Source organism: Anser anser (assembly GCF_964211835.1).
Source record: "Anser anser genome assembly, chromosome: 7".
Classification (NCBI taxonomy): domain Eukaryota; kingdom Metazoa; phylum Chordata; class Aves; order Anseriformes; family Anatidae; genus Anser; species Anser anser.
This window is the reverse complement of record NC_139727.1, coordinates 4,558,056-4,575,330: the sequence shown is the minus strand read 5'-3', so window position 1 is coordinate 4,575,330 and position 17,275 is coordinate 4,558,056. Positions and strand designations below refer to the sequence as shown.

At 41.7% G+C, this 17,275-nt stretch overlaps 1 protein-coding gene across 1 annotated transcript; it reads left to right on the top strand.

Annotated features, from left to right (window-relative positions):
- The first annotated feature begins 2 nt into the window (after positions 1–2).
- AP3M1 (adaptor related protein complex 3 subunit mu 1) lies at positions 3–16,326 on the top strand. Its single transcript, XM_083845220.1, has 9 exons — positions 3–173; positions 7,845–8,120; positions 8,835–9,006; positions 10,607–10,744; positions 11,903–11,988; positions 12,368–12,501; positions 12,885–13,092; positions 13,909–14,053; positions 15,294–16,326. The coding sequence occupies exons 2-9, from the start codon at positions 7,848–7,850 to the stop codon at positions 15,392–15,394; spliced, it is 1,257 nt and encodes a 418-aa protein (XP_083701346.1). The 5' UTR covers positions 3–173; positions 7,845–7,847; the 3' UTR covers positions 15,395–16,326.
- The last annotated feature ends 949 nt before the right edge of the window (positions 16,327–17,275 follow it).

Genomic DNA, 17,275 nt, shown 5'->3' with positions numbered 1-17,275 from the left:
AGGCGAGCAGGGGGAGGCCGGGCCGGGGCTCCACGGGGCCGCCGTCAGCCGCCGCGCGGAGCAGGCAGCGCCCCGGCCGCCCGCGCCTCCGCCGGGGGGCGGCCCCACACGCCGCCGGGCCTCGCCGCCATTTTGGCCGCTGCCCCAGGAGCGGGCCGCGCCGGGCCGGGGAGGTACGTGAGGGGCGGCGGGACGGGGGCGCCGCGCTGAGGGGCCGGGCCGGGCCGGGGGACCTGGGGCTGAGGGGAGGTGGGGAAGAAGGGCTGGTGGGCAGCGCTTAGCTGGGGAGCGGGACCTCTGAGGGTGCGCGTCTGTGTGTGTGTGTGTGTGTGTGTGTGTGTGTGTGTATAATTGGTTTTTGGGGAAGCACCAAAGTCAGTCAGTATTTAGCGGATGGCTCTGTACACGTGTCCAGCTGAAGCGGGACCGGTGTGGGGTACGCCCTGAAATGCAAGGCAGTGGTGAGGTGGCACCATGCGCGGGGAGATGGTTAAGCCTAGTTGTTACGGGAGAAGGCTCAGGGCCTGCAGGAGGGAGGATGCAGGAACTACCTTTCTAGGCCATACCCAAAACCTGCTGCCAAGTCACGCTGGGATGGGGCAGGGGACAGGGTGGCTGCCTGAGCGGTGGCACCCAGGTCACCTGAATCTCCCTCCAGGATCATTGCTGCAAACCTGGCGGTGCTGATCATGCAGTACTTGCTTAATTAGCAAGGGTCCTCGTGAGTGTAGGCTTCTGTAATGTGCTCTGGAAATTAATCCGTTATCATCCATCGCTGCACTGCGCATCCTTTCTGCCCTGTTCAGTACATAGCAGGGCAACTGGAGGAGGCTGCAGATTCTTTTCCTTTGTTTTAGGGATAACTTGCTTTGAAGTATGTGTTCACCGTTTTTTCAGCATGCCGAATGGTTCATAACCGTTAGGTGTTGATCTGACTGAGGGAACAACTTCAATAAATGTAGCTACAGTATAAACAACCAGGCAAAAAAAAATCATACCTGAATGATGAAAATTCGTGTTCATAGAAGGCAGACTGCAGTATGAGAGAGGAAAAGTTATTTTCCAGGAAAAGCACAAGCTAATTGAATTACTCATGCAAGAGATAAAATGATAGAAGCACTCTTGTACAAAAGGACTATGCCAACCATGAGACTGATTCAGCCAGCAGTTCCCAGCAGTTTTGACCTGCACATAGCTTCTCATGTATTTAAAAAAAAAAAAAAAAGCCTTAATGGTATATCACTAAATATCTGGGATTTAGTCTGTGGTATCTTGGGTGTTGCGTAACTCAAAAACCACAAGCAAACCCCGATTTGGAAGAAAATGAGACAAGAAGATTCTTTCCTGTCCACGTGCACATACCTGAACATTCCTCACTGATGGCAAATTAAACATGAAGACCCCTCCACTTCCACTAGTACTCAGTTTTGCTTTCCTTGTCCAGAAATGAGGTTTCCAGTTGTGCAAAACAGCTATGTACCAGTTAAGTCCCTAGTCACTCTTTCAAGCAGTAGTCTCCTTATGAGCAATTCTGCAGTAAGCAATCTTAGAGAAATTTTGTCATGAAAATTTCTGAAAGAGAAATTGGAGTTCATAAGGTAGAGAGGCTTGAACAGCAGGTGACAAGTGACAGCTGTAATAATGGGAAGAAACAAAATTAAACCTTTTTACAATGTAGTTTCTTCCTCTTGCTTTATTTACAGCCAACTTACTTCCTGTACAGCTTTACTGTATAGTAAACTTAGTTAATACACAGAAAACACGCGATATCTTTTTTATGCTTATTCAGTGTATGTGCATAAGAGGCTGCTCTTTAGCTGGAACTTCTTGGAAGATTCTTTAACGCTCAAAATTCTGGATCCTGATTTTAATCCGATACAATGGTAGAATTAAAGAGTACAGCTGTGTTCTCGTCTTGTGGAAGAGAAGGTAAATAAAAATGGGTATATGCCTTCTTTTACCGTTTGGACTTTGGACTAGTTGTGTCAGAGTACACGTATGTTAGTGAGAGCTGTCATTTACGGCAGGGCTGCAGTGGTGCTTCTTGGCTCAGGTCTAGTATTTCAGTAGTGTGTGGCTCTGTGGCCCTGTGCTGTCCTTTCGTGAACCTTGAGTGCCTCTTAAAATAGAGCCCATGAAAAAGAGTGGCATAAAGCTGGTGGCACCCTCACTGCAGCCTATCAGAGGTACCGGAGCAGGGAACTGGAAGAGCAAGTCAGAAAACATTTTCCCAAATAACTACTGAGATGAGGCTTTTGTGTCCTGTGATCGAATCCTGCTGCCTTGGCCATTCAAAGTTCTTGGTGGTTCTCAGGGCCCAACAATCCTATCAATCTGTTCCTGAAACTCCTGGTGACGAGATACTGACCTTACCATGGCAATTTGGTCCTCTCTATGTCTTTATTCACTAATGCTTTCAGAGAGTGAATTTCTTAAATGGTCCATTAGTAGTCCTAGATTCACCGATTTGGACATAAATTGTATTAGAAATGCTCCATCGTCATGTAAAAATGTAGTTTCAGCAATTAATTTTTAATATTTTTTTCTGGGAAACTTTATTGGGTTTTCGGCTTTTACAGTGAAACCTTCTGTTCCTGCAGATCTCAAATGGAACCACAATTATTCAGTATCTAATATTGTTTGATTATTCTGAATCTAATATTTTGTTGGCAAGAGATGGAACAAGCTTGCCAGCATTTAGAAGATTTATACTGAATTGTACAGAGGCGCCATGCAAATATAGTATTGGAAAGTTGCTCAGTCAGATGAAATGCTGCACAAATTGTTATGCAGGATGTGATTTTTTTGGTATAAATACAGAGGAAGTTGGAGAGGCTGTTCTGGACACTAAATACTGACTTAAGACAACGTCAGAGTATTCTCTGAGGACTGCTTCCTTTCACAGTCAGTTCCAGAAAGTCAGTAACAAGATTTTAAACAAGAGGGGAGATAAATAAATGTACACTGAGTATCTGGGAAGCAAAGTGTTTCGTCTTTAATAGGGATGATTTTGCTTATGAGATGTACATCTAAGTGGTTATTGCACAGACACCAGCACTTGATGCTGTTAGGTGACAGCTGAATTGGTTCTGGGAGTTTTGCTTGAGTAATAAAGAAAAACACCAGGCAGCTCTTTAGAAGGGATGCAAATACATTTTCACCCTAATGTGTAGATGCCTTAAGCTGTGGGCATCTTATAAATGAGAAGATTAATGACAGCTTCGGTAGCAGCAGTAAGACGCTACCAGCGATAGGAGCATTCCAAAAAATAAAAACATAAAACCTTGAAATTACAGACCGTTCTCATTTTAGTAAGATCTGAGGCTCACAACTACTGCTGTTGTAGCAGGGTTAGTCTGGCTAATTGTATGTTCAGAGCTGTCACATTGGCTGTCTTGTAAATGTCATTGAAGTTTTTGATAGGACTTCTCGTTAGGTTTGCTATTTTAAGAGTCAGTGAATGGGGCTGGGGAGGAGGGAAGCAAAAGTTGTTTGGTTTTGCCACATCTATGGCACGTTTATGACATATCTTGAATTTATTGGAAAAAGCTAGCTTAAACTACCGACCAGCTGCTTGTGACAAAAATACTAACTTTGAAGTAGAAATAGAATCGTCTATTTGAGCTTATTTGTTTCTCCAGATTACTTTGAGCATTTGATTACTTTCCATTCTCTTAAGGGCTTGTTGCTAGAAGTTCATTTCCATAGATACATAGCAGAGGCTCAGGCAGTCCACTCCCACTAATCCTTGTGTCCTTTGGAGCAGCTCTGCCAAATGCAGGGGACGTGGGAGCTCTGGAATATTTTCCAGTGATGGTTCCATATCAAGCCCTGTACAGTAACGCTCCAAAAGGCATTGCAGAGGTCAGCGACAAATCCCTCAGGTCCTGGTTTTCGGAGTTCTGGCTGTAATTCAGCTCAGTGTCGGGGAAAAGCAGCTGGCAACAGCATTTCTGCATTAGTTAAATTTTAGAGTACTTGGTTGTACACATACAGACAGTGTTTTTCCCATGATCACAGCCGTTCCGGCTTTCCAATGAGCTCCACGTTTGTCTCGTAAGCCTGCTGTGATTTCGGTCCAGATGTTTCTGCCAAGAGATGGGGAAAAAAAAAGTGAAATTGCAAAATCCAGATTTAGTCAAAAGAAAAAGCACAGAGTTGGAAATAGCATATTTGAAGACATCTAAGTTAAAATACTTACTTCTTCTTTGAGGACTTCATATTCTGGTAGAGTGAAAATGACCCTATAGAGCCGTGAGGAATTTCCTAGGTCAGAGCCTTAACAAGGATGGGAGCGAGGGCTGCAAGAAGAAACCACAAAGCCTGTGCTGGGCTCCTTGTTGCTGCAGTGGCTGGAAGATCTCATGCAGTCAGGCAGTAGTATTGAAGGATATCAGCCTATTAAACGTTACCTTGAATGTCTTCCTCTGAACTAAAGATGCAAATAATAAACCACAAAGTCCTTCAGTCTGCTTCTTAGGTAGGCCTAGAAGCAGCGAGATGGGAAGCACGTCCTTTTGAGGGACATCCTTTATTTTACATAGGGTGTTTGTGTGCTGCCCTCTCGAAGTGGTATGTATATGTGTCCACTGCTGCAGAGGCACTCCCCTGGTTCTTAAATTCTGGTGGTGTGCTTTTACTGCTGTATTTTAAACCGATGGACTTTGATTCAAGACCTTTACCCTCAAAGTGTCCCAGCTCCTAAGCTTTGCTCTTTGCCCACTGGTATTTACTTGACCTAATGGTGTGAGGAATCTTACTGTTACTAGAGTGATTTCTTAAGTTTAGCTTTTCTAATCTTTTTTTCTTTGCAAATCTCAAGTTCTGACGGGGTAGAAGGACAAGGTTAGATAATGAGAAAAACTCAGGGATGTCTACACATCTTAAATGAAGTCTGGCAGCCAAAAAACAGAGTAGCTGGGAAATCTTCGGTATTGGAAGCACTGTAGGTAATTTTTGTTAAATCGTACCTTATAAATGATATTTTTGTAGTAGTACCAACTGCAAGGTAAACAACATCAAATCCACCTTTATCTGGCTGGTGCCAATCATTTGACAGCATGTGGAATAAATGAAATGGGTTAGTCTTGCGTTGCTCTACGAGCTGCTTTATTATGGTCAGCACTGGCAAAGAGCTGACCCGCTTACTGAGGGAGCAGGCTGTGTGCCCGTGGGTAGTGGGGTGCAGAACACGTATACAAGCTGCAAGGCTAGACCTACAATTTTCCAGAGCACTTCTAATTAAGTTTCTCATTAGCATACTGCTAAAGGCTGTGAAGGAGGAATGAGTATGTGAGGGGTTGTGAAGGGAACTCTTGCTCTAAAAGCAAAATCATTATGTATCATGACACATCCTGTAACACATACCAGAGGATAGGGAAGACAGCTAGGTGGGAATTTACTTCTCAGTTTCCACAGATGCTGTAAGGCCATAATCTGCCATGCACAGCCCCCTGGGTCAGTTTGCTTTTCCACTTCGCCCCAAGGCCACACAAAGTCATGAACGCAGCTGGCGTCTGGGCATCTGGGGCCGATGAGTAAATAGGGGCAGGGGTCCAACGCCAATGCCCTCTGGCCGTGCAGGCCCTCCCTCCACAGCACATAGGGCACGGTCTGATACCATGAGTGGGATTTGTTGCCAGAGAAGAGGCCCTGCCAGCAGCCACTTCTCGAGCTGGGAGCCGGCTGCAGGCAGAGCAGGGGCAGCGTGGCTGCGCGTAGGTGGCGATGATGTTGGCGTGCTGCACAGCTGTGCTCGTTGGAAATGCAGCGTAACAAAGCAGTGGCTTCTGACCTAGAACCAGTGTGAACATTTACAGCAGGACAACTGCTAGGGCTTGAAACCACTGCGGGATCTTTCTTGGGGGCAGTGTTAGCCACGCTGCAGGTCGGCCCTGGGCTGAACACCCCAAGTCAGCTTGGGGCGCACACACTGGGAATGGGGGTTTATGGCCAGTAACAGATACACTATTGTATCCATATTAAAATGTACAGAGAACTATTCTAAGCTTTACAGCTGATCACCTTCATATGTCTGGGCTGCCTTGGTGTGGAACAATACTGACATTCAGCGGTATGCTCAAGACCGCTGTGCGACTATCCGGGAGTTTTTGGAGGGTTTTAATGTCCAGCGCTGGCTAAATTCAGAACATGTTTAGTTAAACTGGATTAAAGCATTGTGTCAAGGCTCCTTTGTGAGAACACTGTGCTCATGGTATTAAAATTGTCTGTTTGGTTTTTAGCAAACTAAATTAGAGATTAATTTGGTTCAGGAAGAGTACAACAGAAATATGCAATGGTGTCACTTTGTAGCTTTGTTTTCTTTCTCACTTTTAAGCGAATTGGCAATCACCAATTCCAAAGTAACTTCCCCCTATATGCTGCGTTGGCTTAATTGAATTTTTCAGTCCACATATTGACTATGGGTCTTTTTGTGTTTACCACTAAGGACAGCATGCTTTTGACAGGAGTTGCCTCGGATGCGGTGTGGTCCCAGCAGGCCCACTGATGCCTTGCTGTCATCTGCGCACTTCCTCTGCACCAGATGTAGCGCACACTGGCAATGCAATAACTTGCATCAGGAAGCTGATTTGATCAGAATCTCCTTTTTCTGAGTCAATTTATGACCAGACCAGTTTCCTAATATAGGTAATTGCAGGGCCGCAGGCATGCTAGTATCGATACTTGGAAGTCAGCAGGGCTGAATAGCCAGTGGCAGCTTCTTCAACTGCAGAACGAGTTTATGCAAGATGCAAGTACCAGCTTAACTTCAGCTTGAGGAGCCTGTGTTTGGGTTAAATTTTGGTTGTTTTGTTTTCTAAGCCTGAATTTAAACTTGGACTTACTTTTCTCAGAGTATGGTTATGCTGCAGGTCAGCCAAAGCTTTATAGCTGCCTCATGCATAAGCTGAACCCTCATAGCATTTGTCTCTTGTACAGATGTGGAGAAAATAGTTGATTGACTTTGGTTTGAATCAATAACTCTGCTCACTTACTGTCACACTGGAAGTTGAGAAGTAGACTGGGAATTAGTTTTTTTAAAAGGCAGATAAGCTGCTTTTCCCAAGAATAAAATGAAGGATCAGTGGCTGGGGTATATTATTTGTGAATCTTGAAAGATACAGGAAAAATCACAGTCACATTTCAGATCTGCAGCTAATGTCCCCTTTGTTTCATGAGTGAGTTAGTTTTTCGCTGTATTTTAGAGGCTATTTTTTTCATCTGAAGCAGTTTTGTTAGGTAAAACAGTTAAACTTCTGTTTTTGTGTACTTTTAATGAATTCCAGTCCTTCATCCAATTGCAGCTTAGTGTAGATCATAAGCAAAAGACTAATTAGCTAGCAAATAAAAAACACTTTTCTTGTTCAGTAGCTAAAAGCTGACAAGCTAATGAGATTTCTCTTTAAGATACCACAGCACGCAGTTACACATGCAGATGTTATGCAAACTCCCCTGCCACTAGAAAAAATAGGAAACTTAAATCATAAAGTTACCCTTGCATGTTGTCATGCATGTTTGAGTGAGTGCCAACTCAGGATAGTCAGCTTTGCTTTAAGAAATAAATTACAAATGCCTCATAGGGATGAAAGTAGAAATCAGGGGTGCTGGCTTCTTGCTTACATTGTGATATATGGTAGCAACTTAATCCACTGTGGATTATTTTGTGGCAGAGCATTCCTTAAATAAAGAAAATGTTTTTTTTTTTTAAAGAGAGCAGTATCTTAAATTCACACTGCATATTAGTAAACAATAGCCATAATAAGAAAGGGAATGTGGGAGAAGAAATAATGTTAATCCTCAATTCTTTTTGTTTATTTTAACTTCTTTGAATGTGTTTCCAACAGAAAATGATCCACAGCCTGTTTCTTATAAACTGTTCTGGTGATATATTCCTGGAGAAGCACTGGAAGAGTGTTGTGAGCCAGTCTGTGTGTGATTATTTCTTTGAAGCTCAGGAGAAAGCAATCGATGTCGAGAATGTGCCTCCTGTCATCTCAACGCCACATCACTACCTCATCAGCATCTATCGGGATAAAATCTTCTTTGTGTCTGTCATACAGACGGAAGTGCCACCGCTCTTTGTAATTGAATTTCTGCACCGAGTAGCAGATACTTTCCAGGTCTGTCACCATTATGTAATATTAAAATTGAAATAATTCCAAAGGAATTTTTGTATAAACGTCTTTTAAAGAAAGGTAATAAACTGTCCTGCCCATGACTTTCCCCTTTGCAGTTCTTAAGTCAATTGCTGGTTTATAGAGTACAAAGGAAAAGAGAATTATTTTGTGTGTTCATTTGACTTATAGAGACCAGCACGCAAGAACTAAAACCCAAATGCCAGTTTGTAAAAGGTGCCTTTTGTCTGTAGGCTTTCATACTGTTCACATTATATAGATAAACTAGAAGGAGCATACAGTCATGGAGCAGTCAGGAAGGAAGGAAGAGATGTGAAATGAGAGTCAGTTTTCAACTTCTTTGACAGACACGGTAAATAAAGGAACCTCTCTGAAAACTGGTCATTGCCAAAAGGTAGTTTCCATATTTTACAGCAGTCTTCTAAATGAAGACGTGTTAATGTTCACAAATGGGAGAACCCTTAGGATATATATACATAGTAAACCAGATTACATTAATTTCACTGTTCACAGTGTCTTTAATTCTAATTAGATGATAAATGTGACCTGAACAGATCATGCAGTCACAGTATAGAAGTAGCTTTTCAGCTTAGGCACTAAAGTTCCTTGAGATATTGGAGGGTAAGCTGAAAAAAAAAAAAGGCAAAACATTTTAACAGGAATAAAAATCCTTCTCTTTGTAATCTCTGATTTGTTTAGGATTATTTTGGCGAATGTTCTGAGACTGCAATTAAGGACAATGTAGTTATTGTGTATGAACTTCTGGAAGAAATGTTAGACAATGGCTTTCCACTGGCAACAGAATCCAACATACTGAAGGAACTGATTAAGCCTCCCACAATTCTGCGCTCCGTTGTCAACTCCATCACAGGTATGAAAATAAACTTTCAGAGGTGACGGTCAGCTTAAAAGCAAAGCTCCATCATGCTTCATAGCTAAAAGATAATATCGTATTGGTGTGAGTGTGTAAGGTGAGGCCACTGTCAGTTGAGGCTGGTTGAGTAAAAGCAACTTCTTCCTTATTTGCAGTTTATGCGTGGACCCTTTGATATCCCCATGACACTGCTGGTCCAGCCACAGCTGCTGAAGTCCCTCAGGAATAGCAGTTCCCAGCTCAGACAGCACATACTGGAGACAGGTGGTCAGGGAGTGGTACAGAGCTAGCCCAAGCTTTGAATAACTGAGGGGCACTGGAGAAGGTTATATGTACTATAAGAAATGATTGTATAAAGGTATTTAACAGCTATCTAATAAATCTTTGCTGGCTGGGAACAGACAGCCTGTCCTCGGCCCCCCGCCACCCTCAGCATCCATCACGCTCGGTGCTAGTTTCAGGCTGTTGTAAATGCACACGTCTTGCACTGACAGAGCCACGTGTCTGTCAGCTGAGCTGGTGGAATCTGCTGGTCTGGCAGACGGGAGCAAGGGAGGTAAGCCATGAGGTGTCACATGGGGTCGGAGATAACGTGAGATGTTTGCCCGTACATTGTGTTGGAGACAGGCAGTAGGTGTGCTGCAGGGCCACGCAGAGGCAGTGCTCAGAGGAGTTGGTCTTTTGGGGCAGGGGTAGCACACGAGGTTTAATTTTTTGATACGGTCTCATTGGTTTTAAATTGTGTGGCGTTTTTGTGTGTGTGTTTTTTTTTTCCTGAAAAATGATGGTAGCAGTTACTTTATAACCATGTAGCTCAGGAAGCCATCTTCTCACACTGGATGGGGGTAAGAGCTGGGAGTCGAGGGTGATGGCAAGGCAGGCAGGGGCAATGGCCTGACTGACAAGGAGCCAGGAAGTTCAGCCAACGAGTCAGGGCCAGATCAGAGCTGGAGATAATAATAGGGCCAGCTACAGGTCAGCGATCACCGGGTAAATCCGTCATGATGAGGCAAGTCAAGCTAGAAAGTTAAGGCTGTGGGCCAGGATCTGGATCAGCGGGGCACGTGGTCAGGCACAAATGTGGCTGTCACATCCCTCCTGGGTAGTTCAGGTGGGCACCAAGAGTGACAGCCTCACTTTAACAATAGTTAACAAAGTGAAGGGGGTGGAAGCCCTGCCTAAGGCTTCTTCCAGGTCTTTCTCCATAACTGCTCTTACCAGCAAATTGGTCATGAAGGCAGCCAGATGGAATACCAAGAAGACGGGAAAAGTGTGCTCAGAGCCTTTGCAGGGAGCTATAATATGTTCAGCTGTAGTGATGAAATCCTCTGGAGGATCTAGCCCCCTCATCTACTTCTACTCAACCCTGCTGCTGACCTGAGCTTTGTATTTTGCTGAGCACAGTATAAAATTTGGAAGCTCTAAGTCTGGATGCATCCATAAAGTTTTTTCATGTCACCTAACAAATGAAATTTTAGTGGTTTGGGTTTTAGTTTACAAAACTTGGGGGTCAAATCTTACTTTGATTCTTAATTGTGGTCATTGCAACATTCCGCTTGTAATTATTACTGATTTTGAGTTCTTTTCCATTTTTAAGGCAGTAGTAATGTGGGTGACACACTTCCCACTGGACAGCTGTCCAACATTCCTTGGCGCAGGGCAGGGGTAAAATACACAAACAATGAAGCCTACTTTGATGTTATTGAAGAAATTGATGCGATTATAGACAAATCAGGTAAGATGCCTTGCAAACTCATTTTTGTTTGTTGACTGTGTCTACATTTAACCATTAATGTTTAGAGAGACAACAGTCCACTTTTTTTTTTGCATTTGTTTTCTATGCATAAATCTGTCATAAATAGAAATATATGACCAATTTAAAATGACATGCCCAAATGTATTCCTTTAGTTCACCTTCAAAGAGCAATATACTTAAAAAACATGCTGTACACCTACAAGAAATATTCTGTACTAAGATATTTTCTGATTGCATATTGTCTCCTGAGATACAAATGGAAAAAAATACTTCATTTAAAATGTGATGGCAAAACTATCTTCCCATAGTTCTTGCCAATAGTCTATCTCCTTGCTTGTGGGCACTCAAGTGAATGAGACAAAAGAAGTCATCAGCTTTCCTCCAATTGCAAGACAAAACTCATTCCAGGATTGCTGGAAAGTGTTGTTTTTCTTGTGTATAAACTGGAGTTTCTGCATATCTTCTAAAAGAACCTTTGCTTGTAGGACTAATTAGTCCAGAGTCCTGCTCGTGCCTTTCTATCCTTATAGGGCACTTAAGAAAATGATCTTTTTCTGGGTACAGTGCTTAGTAGTCTTGTTTTTGTGTTTTCTTTTGGCTATAGATTTATTTAACGTCAAGGTGCATAGGTACTCCCCTTGTTAAACAGGCCATGTTTGTGAAAGCTAAAGCTGATGATGACAGCTTGTGCTTTATGGCACAAACTTGCTGTGTTTTGCTATTGACTGTTTTCACGTGCTTCAACTTCCCTGCACCTCTACAGACTTTCCCCTTTTTCTGGAGGCAGTAGACAGGGGTAGATAAAAGGAAGATTCAGAGTTTGCATATTCTGAAATTTTTATTTGCACGTTGCTTGCAACCACGTCAAACATACCCACTAAAAGTTCTTTGTAACAGCTTGCAAAGGTATAATTAGCTGATTTGGAACAAGATGTTTGCTCTAGTTCCTGTATTTTAGCAAGCTGTCCAGGCCACAGGTAAGTGGAATGACCTTTCCTATCTCTGCTTGGCACGTTCCTGAGTGTTGTGCAAATGTCATCTGTGCCCTCTAGCTGCACTTCAGGTTTGTTAGGCCCTTGATAATATGTTAAGTGAGGTGTCTTTTTTTCTTTTTTTCTTTTTTTTTCCCTTCCACAGGTTCCACAGTCTTTGCAGAAATCCAAGGTGTTATTGATTCGTGTATTAAGCTCTCAGGAATGCCAGATCTTTCTCTTTCTTTCATGGTAAGTTTAGCAGTGTGTTTGGCCATTTTAAGTGCTTAAGATGTATTTTTCTTAATGAACAGTTAAACAAATGTGAAAGCACAACTACTACTTGATATGTTAAACAGGAAAAATAATACATCAAGTTTTGAATTGTATTGCAAAGTTGCTGCACTGTTCAGTAGTTGGGATGGGTTTTGTCTGTACACAAAAATACACTCATGGGAACTGCTGTGTCGTGTCAGACCAGAAATGCATCTAGCTCAGTAATGCATCTCAGAAAATGGCTAGAAAAGATACTTACGAGTATAAAAAGCAGGAATTGTGTAGTAGTTCAGTAGTTAGTTCAAACTGCTGATATTTTATGAGATCCTACTTACCACTTTACCACTGTTTACAGAATCCAAGGCTGCTGGATGATGTCAGCTTCCATCCATGTATTCGATTCAAACGCTGGGAGTCTGAAAGAGTCCTTTCGTTTATCCCTCCTGATGGGAATTTCAGACTGATCTCCTACCGTGTCAGTTCACAGAAGTACGTTTTGGTTTAGACATACTGGTTCTTTACATACTCAGATGGAAAGCATTAGATAACTGTAACTGCAGATTTCTCCTTGTTAAGGGGGGAATTTGCATTATTGCTAAAAAACACGCTCTCAGATTTTGTCTAATCTGGTGCTGTGTCCCCACTAAAACAAGAAAACAGTGTTTCAGCAAGCTGCTGATAGTGAGCAATCATTTTTTCAGTGGGATAAACCATGTGTGGTAATAATACAGGGCTGTTGATATCTGGTAATCAAGGTTGCTGCTAGATGCTTTGTGGCTAAGTTTCTGTGTAGACAGAGGATTCATATCTTCATAAAAAGAGTAAAGTAAAAAAGTCGAAATTGTCTTAATAATACTGTCTTCTCTTCTCAGCTTGGTGGCAATTCCTGTATATGTGAAGCATATGATCAGCTTTAAGGAGAACAGTTCTTCAGGAAGATTTGATGTTACCATTGGACCAAAACAGAACATGGGGAAAACAGTAGAAGGTGTCGTCATGACAGTTCACATGCCAAAAGCAGTACTTAACATGAACCTCACTGCTACGCAGGGCAGCTATACATTTGATCCAGTTACTAAGGTAAGGCCTAAGTTTTTATTTATTTAACTCGGGGGACATTAGAACAAGTCCTACATATTGCAGAGTAGTAGAGCGCTGTTCCACACATGGCAAGAATCTTTGCCTTCCCCGTGTTTATGAATTAAAATCTTCTCTTAAAAGATTTACTTTTCCAGTCTTAGAGATGCACCAATTGTGATTTCTGGTTATTTCTGGTATTCCTGCCCCTGCACCTTCACTCCTGCAAATATTCTTCTTCAATGTATGCAGTAGTGTTTTGCTGGTGGTTTCAGCTGTAGTATATTCTCCAAGCTATGTTATTTAAAACATATTTAGCTGGACAGAATGCAGTAGAACTGAAAACAAAGAGCCAGAAAAATAGGTGGCAGAAAATCAGGAAAACCTCTTCCACAGAACTGCCTGAAGACACACAGGAAGGGAAACAGAGGGTCTGAAAGACTATCACAGGAGTTCTGCTTTCTTGCCTCTCAGCTGGGGTTTGAGACCTGAGTTTCCCAAAGCTTTCGAAGCTTTTTGGACCCCAGGAAATATTTCACTGAAATGTATTGAGCCAAGCCCGCCTGCTCTGAGCTTTCTGCTGCCCTTGAAATATCTCAGGCCACATCTGATTTGAATTCTAAGTGAAAGATCTCTAAGTAACATTTTGTTTTAAAAAGAACAGACCCTGATCTTTTAAGAATGAAAACACCAACATAATTCTCAGGGCTACCAGGCCGATTGCTGTACCCAGCCTGCAAACAAAGAGTATCATCTGGACTTGGCTTTATAGGTGGCATCCATAAAGGCTACTGCTGCCATTCTCTCTTTCCTGACAAGGTGTTAACATGGGACGTTGGCAAAATTACCCCTCAAAAGCTACCGAATCTGAAGGGCATAGTGAACCTGCAGTCTGGAGCCCCCAAGCCGGAAGAAAATCCAAGTTTAAATATCCAGTTTAAGATACAACAGCTTGCAATTTCAGGTAAGTGGGTGTTACAGGAAATCAATACTGATGGATAATTAGCAGTAGCAAACAGTTAATCTTTTCATTGAAGATGTTGGTCTGAAGTTAGTTTGGTTCTAACCCGACAGTTAACCTTGCCGCCAGACGCTCTCGTTGGGAATTATGAATCGCCAGTTTTGCTTGAGAAAGACTGTGAGAAATGTACAGAGGAAGTTGGTTTTTCTTTGTTGACTTGTGTGCTAAACAGAAGACAACTACTCATTTTAGTGCAGAGATGATTTAACATGCTGCTCTTGACTTGCTATAGCCTTGTACCACTAAAGCCCTTTATAGTGTTCAAAAAAAAATGTTGGTTTAAAAAAAAAAAGCCCTTTTCCTTTCTGGAGCTGACTAGTTTTTCATCTTCAAACCAATCTGCAAGCAAAATCTTAATGAAATCTCTAGACTAAGGACCAAAAGTATATTTAAATGAAACAAGGCCTCAGCCTGTAAACACTTAAATACAAGTTGTCAAGCTGTAAAATGGTTCTGTGAGCAAGCTTTGCAGGACCAAGACCCTAACAGAGCAAAGCTTTACATTTGGATGGAAGGAGGATGGCTGAAACCAGTAGATGAGAAAGGACAGCAGCGCATGTAGTATCCTTCTAGGTAGTTACCAGGTTCTTTTGCTTCCTAGACTACTTTGAGTAAATAGGGGTTAGTCCTTGTATGAGAACAGAATCCCACACCTTGCTCTTAAACTTACAATCCACTAGCTTAAATATAGCAAACCAGTGGCTGGATGCCAAAGGCAGTAGACTTGTGGGAAAGCAGCAGCCAACCTGAAACTGTTAGGTAATTAATAGCTACTGCTGTTCCTTAATTATTAACGGAGGGATTACTGAAGTTATAATTTACAGTGGGAAGAATTCTAAAATTTGTCCTCTGCTTCATTGACATTATTGGGAACAAGAGGGTGGCATACATACGCATTAGAAGGTGCACTCATCTGTTCAACAGTTCATCCCTTGTAAGGAGGATGTGACCTCACTGAGTAAAACAAAAAAAAATCCTTTCCCTCCCAGGGAAGCTATGATTAGGTGACAAGAATGGTCCCTTCTGCTGTTTTAAGCTACATGAACTTGTGAAAGGGGTAGGAACGAAAACTAGCTTCCTAACTGATCTAAACTTGCTTGAAGAAAATAGGACTGTTAAACAGATGAAGGAGATTTCTAGTATTTTGCTTCTAACTTTATACTCTAATTTTTCTGTTTTTCAGGATTGAAAGTAAATCGCCTAGACATGTATGGAGAAAAATATAAGCCTTTTAAAGGTGTCAAATACATTACAAAAGCAGGAAAATTCCAGGTCAGGACATGAGAAGATGCTCTACTTCTAAGAGGAAATTCCCCTTGAAAAAATGACTGCTTAGTGACTTACGCTGCTATTAATTAGGTGCCGATTAATTAATAGACACTGATTAGTTTGGGAGAAAAGCATTTGTGCACAGCAGCTCTTAAAATGGAAGCATAACTTAGTTTTTCTTATTATGGCTTTAAAATAAGGTACCTTTTTTTCTAATACACCTTTACTTTTTTTTTTTTTTAACTGAATTGTTGTGCTGGTGAATTGTTTGGTATAGGTGATCCACAAAACGTTATAAACATACACTGCCAGATACCAAAGCCCAGAGGCCAAGCACATTATGAAGGCCAGACAGGCCCTTAGAAAAGTCTTGTAGTGGCACATTTTGCTGCTGTAGCTGCCTGCAAAGAAAGCTCAGCTGTTCTTACAGCCAGCTGCAAGCTGGCATTCCACAAAGCATCATGTAATCCCTTCAGAAATAGAGCAGCCGGGCAGGGGTCCCAGAAGGGCCTGGGATATAGCAAATGTCACTCCTGGGAAAGACCTTCTAATGAAGAAAAAATATTTTCCTTGCTGTTTACAAGAAATCGCCTTTCCTAAGAAGCGTTTGCCTTAATCAGCTTTCATTTGTGCCATCTGCAGATGAGCTGATAAAAATAACATTCTGCATTAATATGGGAGGTGATTGTTGCTTCAGTAATCTACTTTTTTTCCATTGAATCTCATCGTCATTTTTTTTTAATAATACAGTTGCAGAGAGTACGATCTATTTTTTACGTGAAGCCTTTGCTTTGGTTTAGATGTTCCACTTGTTTGAAGTGGATGCCACCAGATTTGTGCCATGTGTATATTGGAGTGTAGCTTTTTAGATAGCACAATAGAAGTGTCAAGTGTATTTAAAGGTTGTGTGCTTTAATGTTATGAAATAAAGGGAACTCTACTGCAAACACGTTTTCTCTTGTAAAGTATTCACTATTGTAAACTATTCAAAATGCTCTTAGATAAGAGACATCTGATATACAATTAAACAAGTAATTGCTACCTCCTCACTGAACTTAATTGCTATGCAGGTATTCAAAGTTTATGAAGAGCATTCATGAGCATGGCAAGCTTTTTTTTTTTTTTTTTTTGGAATGTGGGATAACTGAAATGTCACCATCTAAACATTAAGGACAGGACAATGATGACGCTAAGCTGACAAAACAACTTCTTACACACCAGCATAAACTTGTTATCTCTTTAAACCAGTATGTGCCCCAACATACCTGCCAGGGTTCAAACCATACGTTTGGGTAGTACATAACAGGCTAAGAAACCCAAGTTTCAGAATTAATGAAGAGTGGGATACTGGAGAATATTTATTTCCTTAATTAATTTGGATTACAAATGGATAAGTATGTGCTAACTTGGTTTCAGATGAATAAATAGGAACTAAAGTAATACAGTAGCCAAATTTCATATTTTGAGACAAATCAAAAAAAATGAGGGGGAGCTCATCTTAAATACTGGTAGCAAGCCCGTAAGAAGAGAAACTTACACATTTTCTCTTAGAAACTTGGTCAATATCAAACCTGACCACAGACATCTATTCTGAATTTCTGAAATCACAAGAATATTACTGTAGCTACTTTTACTTTTTTTGTACTGCTTTTACAAACTAGCACCTCTAAGAAAACCTTGTATTTGTATAAGCATGTCACTTCGATGTTAAAAGCCACCAGCCTTCTCCCCTACCTTCTCCCCTATCCTTTTCAGTGGGTGGAACTTGTATCAGTTCATAGCTTATCCCACAGATCTGCTCCATGTTACAGTAAACTGCATCCTTAGGTTAAAGTAATTTTACTAAAAAAATCTTGTTTTCAGATGTAACTGCTAGGTCCCAAGCTTCAGTCTGCA